This window comes from Blennius ocellaris (genome assembly GCF_963422515.1).
Source record: "Blennius ocellaris genome assembly, contig: SCAFFOLD_130, whole genome shotgun sequence".
In the NCBI taxonomy this organism is placed as follows: Eukaryota; Metazoa; Chordata; class Actinopteri; order Blenniiformes; family Blenniidae; genus Blennius; species Blennius ocellaris.
In genome coordinates this window covers 43,182-48,181 of record NW_027662306.1, presented here as the reverse complement: position 1 = coordinate 48,181, position 5,000 = coordinate 43,182, and the positions used below count along the sequence as shown (strand labels likewise).

The 5,000-nt window shown below is 51.5% G+C and overlaps 2 protein-coding genes across 2 annotated transcripts in view; one reads left to right on the top strand and one right to left on the bottom strand.

Annotated features, from left to right (window-relative positions):
• wdr55 (WD repeat domain 55) overlaps positions 1 to 719 on the bottom strand; it is a 4,262-nt gene extending 3,543 nt beyond the window's left edge. The window contains exon 1 of the mRNA XM_080521262.1: positions 182 to 719. Within this exon, the coding sequence (XP_080377388.1) occupies positions 182 to 703 (522 nt within the window). The 5' untranslated portion in view covers positions 704 to 719. The remainder of the gene's footprint in view (positions 1 to 181) is intronic.
• Positions 720 to 1,985: 1,266 nt separating this feature from the next.
• ccdc171 (coiled-coil domain containing 171) overlaps positions 1,986 to 5,000 on the top strand; it is a gene marked incomplete at its 5' end in the record, with an annotated part of 8,716 nt that continues 5,701 nt past the window's right edge. The window contains 8 exons of the mRNA XM_080521254.1: positions 1,986 to 2,044; positions 2,689 to 2,899; positions 3,102 to 3,296; positions 3,858 to 3,978; positions 4,086 to 4,159; positions 4,232 to 4,324; positions 4,839 to 4,906; positions 4,970 to 5,000. The exon at positions 4,970 to 5,000 is cut by the window's right edge and continues 96 nt beyond it. Of these exons, the coding sequence (XP_080377380.1) occupies positions 1,986 to 2,044; positions 2,689 to 2,899; positions 3,102 to 3,296; positions 3,858 to 3,978; positions 4,086 to 4,159; positions 4,232 to 4,324; positions 4,839 to 4,906; positions 4,970 to 5,000 (852 nt within the window). The remainder of the gene's footprint in view (positions 2,045 to 2,688; positions 2,900 to 3,101; positions 3,297 to 3,857; positions 3,979 to 4,085; positions 4,160 to 4,231; positions 4,325 to 4,838; positions 4,907 to 4,969) is intronic.

Here is a 5,000-nt window from a genome sequence, read left to right as displayed (position 1 = left end):
GACCAGTAGAGACCAGACCAGACCAGTAGAGACCAGACCAGACCAGTAGAGACCAGTAAAGACCAGTAGAGACCAGTAGAGACCAGACCAGACCAGTAGAGACCAGACCAGACCAGTAGAGACCAGTAAAGACCAGTAGAGACCAGTAGAGACCAGTAGCGGCTCAGAGGACGTCCCAGACCTTCAGGGTCCCCCCGTCGTCCCCGGTGGCCAGCACGTTGTGGTCCACCAGCAGCAGGCTGTTGATGGGGGCCTGGTGGGCCCCCCGGACCCGGGACACCAGCTGGCCCCGCTCGGCGTCCAGCAGGTGCAGCGCCCGGTCCCGGGACACGCTGTAGAGCCGCAGGCCGTCCTCGGACCAGCGCACCTGGCGGCAGGACTTCAGGTGGTGCCCGGACGACCACAGCTCGCGGGTCTCGCCCTCCGTGCGCGAGTACGAGTACACGTACACGTCCCCGTCCACGTCCCCGAGCGCGAGCACGTCGCGCGCCGGGTGCAGCGCCACCGTGTTGGCGATGGCCTCCAGCCGGATGTCCTCCGGGGTGTCGCGGACCCGGGGCGCGGGGGGGTCCGGGTCCGAGTCCGGGTCCGGGTCCGGGTCCCGGTCCTGGCTGGAGTTCGGCTCCGAGTCCGGGTTCGGGTCTGCGGTGGGTTCTGGACCCGGTGAGTCTGGAGTCTCAACGTGCTGCGTGGAGGCAGACATGTTGTTTTGCTTCTTCTTCTTCTTCTTCTTCTTCTTCTTCTTCTTCTTCTTCTTCTTCTTCTGCCACACGTGACGGCGGGGAACCACGTGACGCTGCCCCCTGGCGGCCCAGCGGCGCGCTGCAGGCAAACCTCCGTCCACACACTATACCTCTTTATTGTGTCTTTGTTATGTCTTTATTGTGTGTTTATTGTGTGTTTATTGTGTCTTTATTATGTGTTTATTGTGTCTTTATTGTGTTTATTGTGTGTTTATTGTGTCTTTATTATGTGTTTATTGTGTCTTTATTGTGTCTTTATTATGTCTTTATTGTGTGTTTATTGTGTGTTTATTGTGTGTTTATTGTGTGTTTATTGTGTCTTTATTGTGTCTTTATTGTGTCTTTGTTGTGTCTTTATTGTGTCTTTATTATGTGTTTATTGTGTCTTTATTATGTGTTTATTGTGTCTTTATTGTGTCTTTATTGTGTGTTTATTGTGTGTTTATTGTGTGTTTATTGTGTCTTTATTGTGTCTTTATTGTGTCTTTATTGTGTCTTTGTTGTGTCTTTATTGTGTCTTTATTATGTGTTTATTGTGTCTTTATTGTGTGTTTATTGTGTGTTTATTGTGTGTTTATTGTGTCTTTGTTGTGTCTTTATTGTGTCTTTGTTGTGTCTTTATTGTGTCTTTATTGTGTCTTTGTTGTGTCTTTGTTGTGTCTTTGTTGCGTCTTTATTGTGTCTTTATTATGTGTTTATTGTCAAAGTTTTTACACACATAAAAACTGAAATAACTTTTCTCTCACAAACAACAACAAGAAACAGACCTGGTATATATATATATATATATAATATATATATATATATATATATATATATATATATATATATATATATATATATTATATATATATATATATATATATATATGTATAGCCAGAATTTAACGTCTTTAACCTCTCCGTTGTTTAACTCCTGGATCATTCTGGCCTGTAGATTATATTATATATATATATATATATTATATATATATATATATATAATATAATCTACAGGCCAGAATGACCCAGGAGTTAAACAACGGAGAGGTTAAAGACGTTAAATTCTGGTTTTGACTCAAATACGATCAGATTAGTTTTTGGACGTTGAGTCTTTAAAACACCTAAACATTTATTTAAAAAAGTTACATAATAATAATAATAATAATAATAATAATAATAATAATAAAGTCAACTAACATTATTATTATTAGTAATATCATCAATAATGTTTTTTATTATTATTATTATCATTAAGTTATTAATGACGTCAGAGATCAGGAGCGCCTCCTATTGGCTGGCTGACCACCTGACCCCGGTGACGTAGGCACGCTGAGGAAGATGGCGTCAGATTCAAACGACGGTCGGATTCTTGTTTCAGTAAGTGTTTCGAACTGCTTTAAAATGTTTTTTTAAACGTTTTAAAATCTCCGGTGTGACGCGACGCGACGTCCTGCGGCCGGCGGAGGCGTTATTCCCGGCTGCTGTGTGTTCGGGTCCCCGCCGGGCGGAGACGGAAGTCCGTTGACAAAATGATGAAGATGAGCTCTGAGGGCTAGACAGTCAACTTCTCGACACGACTGGACACAACTCACCCGTTTCCTTTCATAACGACGGTTTCATGGTATAATCGGCATATCAAGGTTTTATCTTTCTGTCTTTTAATAAGTGTAAATGTTGAAATGTTCAACGTTGAAACCACGTAAAGTGTATCCGCCGCGCTGCGCCGTAAACCGCGACAACTGAGTAGAAAATGGTGGAAATGAGTGTAAATTAAACTTCCTGCAGTGTCTGACTGACGCCGAATTAAAGTTTATATCTCATTAATGTGTCCGAGGTTCTCTGTGTCGCGTTAGTGACGCGTAACGAAGGTTTAGTGGAGACTAACGTTGACTTGGTGAGTCTGTGAACGGAGTCTGGTTTCGCTTCAGGCGCGCGACTGACGCGAAGTAACGGCGGTCGCTTAGCAACGAGAGTCCCGGGGCCCCGCAGCAGAACACACCGGGAACCAGCCGGTCGCTTAGCAACGAGAGTCCCGGGGCCCCGCAGCAGAACACACCGGGAACCAGCCGGTCGCTTAGCAACGAGAGTCCCGGGGCCCCGCAGCAGAACACACCGGGAACCAGCCGGTCACTATGCAGGCCGGCCGGAGAACCGGGGTCAGAACCGGGGTCAGCTGTGTGCGGAGCTCCGAGGAGGAGGAGAAGGAGGAGAAGGAGGAGGAGAAGGAGGAGAAGGAGGAGGAGGAGAAGGAGGAGGAGAAGGAGGAGGAGGACAGGTGAGCAGAAGTAGAGTAATATTGTTCATGTTGGAGAAAAAACTGATGAACTGATGTGAAACAAAGAACATGAAACGTGTTTTCAGGTCCAAAACAAACCAGGAGGAGGAGAGAGGCCGAGGAGGGAGGAGGAGAGAGGAGGAGGAGGAGGAGGAGAGAGGCCGAGGAGGGAGGAGGAGCAGGAGGAGGGCGGCGTCAGAAGGAGGTGGCAGTGAGGAGGAGAGGAGGAGGCTCAGGTGGAGGATCAACCAGCTGGAGAAGGAGAAGCTGCTGCTGGATGCAGGACACAACCAGGAGGTGAAGCCCCGCCCCCAATGGGTTATAAACCCCGCCCTAAAAGAAGCCCCGCCCCCAATGGGTTATAAACCCCGCCCTAAAAGAAGCCCCGCCCCCAATGGGTTATAAACCCCGCCCTAAAAGAAGCCCCGCCCCCAATGGGTTATAAACCCCGCCCTAAAAGAAGCCCCGCCCCAAATGGCTTATACACCCCGCCCTAAAAGAAGCCCCGCCCCCAATGGGTTATAAACCCCGCCCTAAAAGAAGCCCCGCCCCCAATGGTTTATACACCCCGCCCTAAAAGAAGCCCCGCCCCAAATGGCTTATAAGCCCCGCCCTAAATTGGCCCTATTTGACACCTGGACGCTCCAACACCTGTGACTAACAGACTCTAAGCCCCGCCCCCTGGTAGACTAAGCTCCACCTCAAATAGCCCCGCCCCTCTTACTGATAGACTGTAAGCCCCGCCCCCCCCACTTAGAGGCTGCACAAGTTACAAAGATGCAAAGCAAACTGATAGAAGTGTGTGTGTGTGTGTGTGTGTGTGTGTGTGTGTGTGTGTGTGTGTGTGTGTGTGTGCAGGTGTGCCAGCTGCAGGCCGAGTTGGCCCGCCTCCGCTCGGCGTTGGAGCACGGCGAGGCTCAGGGGGCGGAGCTTCGTTACCAGCTGACGGCGTGCTGCCGAGACAAACGCTCGCTTGCAGGTGCACAAATCAAACGCCCCTCCTCGGGGAGGCTGCAGGAGTCCTGAGGGGCTCTGGTTACCATGGCGACCGCCCTGATGCTCTGTGTGTGTGTGTGTGTGTGTCAGAGCACCTCCTGCAGGACCAGCATGCTTTGCAGCAGGCCGTGGGGGAGGAGCAGCGGCTGCATCGACGGCTGCAGGTCTGAGAACCAACGAAGAAGAAGACAGTCCAACGTTTCCACTTCCTGTTTACGTCTTCACTTTGTGTCCAGGAGCAGGAGGAGGCGCTGCAGGAGGCCGGCAGGAGGAGGGAGGAGCTGGAACTCCTCGTGGAGAGAGAGGAGAGGAGGTGCAGGGAGCAGGAGGTGAGAGGGAGGAGGAGGTGGTGGTGAGGAGGAGGTGAGGAGCAGGAGGTGAGAGGGAGGAGGAGGTGGTGGTGAGGAGGAGGAGGGGAGGGGGAGGAGGAGGTGGTGAGGAGGAGGAGGTGGAGGAGGAGGAGGAGGAGGAGGGGAGGAGGGGGAGTTGAAGAGGAGGAGGAGGTGCAGGGAGCAGGAGGTGAGGAGGGAGGTGGTGCAGGAGGAGGAGGAGGAGGAGGAGGGGGAGTTGAAGAGGAGGAGGAGGAGGGGGAGTTGAAGAGGAGGAGGAAGAGGAGGAGGAGGTGAGGAGGAGGAGGGGAGGGGGAGGAGGAGGTGGTGAGGAGGAGGAGGAGGAGGTGAGGAGGAGGGGGAGTTGAAGAGGAGGAGGAGGGGGAGGTGAGGAGGAGGAGGAGGAGGAGGAGGGGGAGGTGAGGAGGAGGAGAAGAGGAGGAGGAAGAGGAAGGAGACAGAAGTGTGGAGGAGGAGACAGTAGACTAAGGCAGTGTGTGTGTTCCTCCTGCAGGAGGTGCTGAGGAGTCAGGTCAGGGAGGAGCGAGAGAGGAGGAGCAGCACTGAGCGCGCTCTGGACTGGTGAGGTCAACAAACAAACAAACAAGCAGGCCGTGACCTCTGACCTCTGACCTCTGCTCTCAGGCTGCAGGCGGAGCATCAGCAGTGTCAGTCT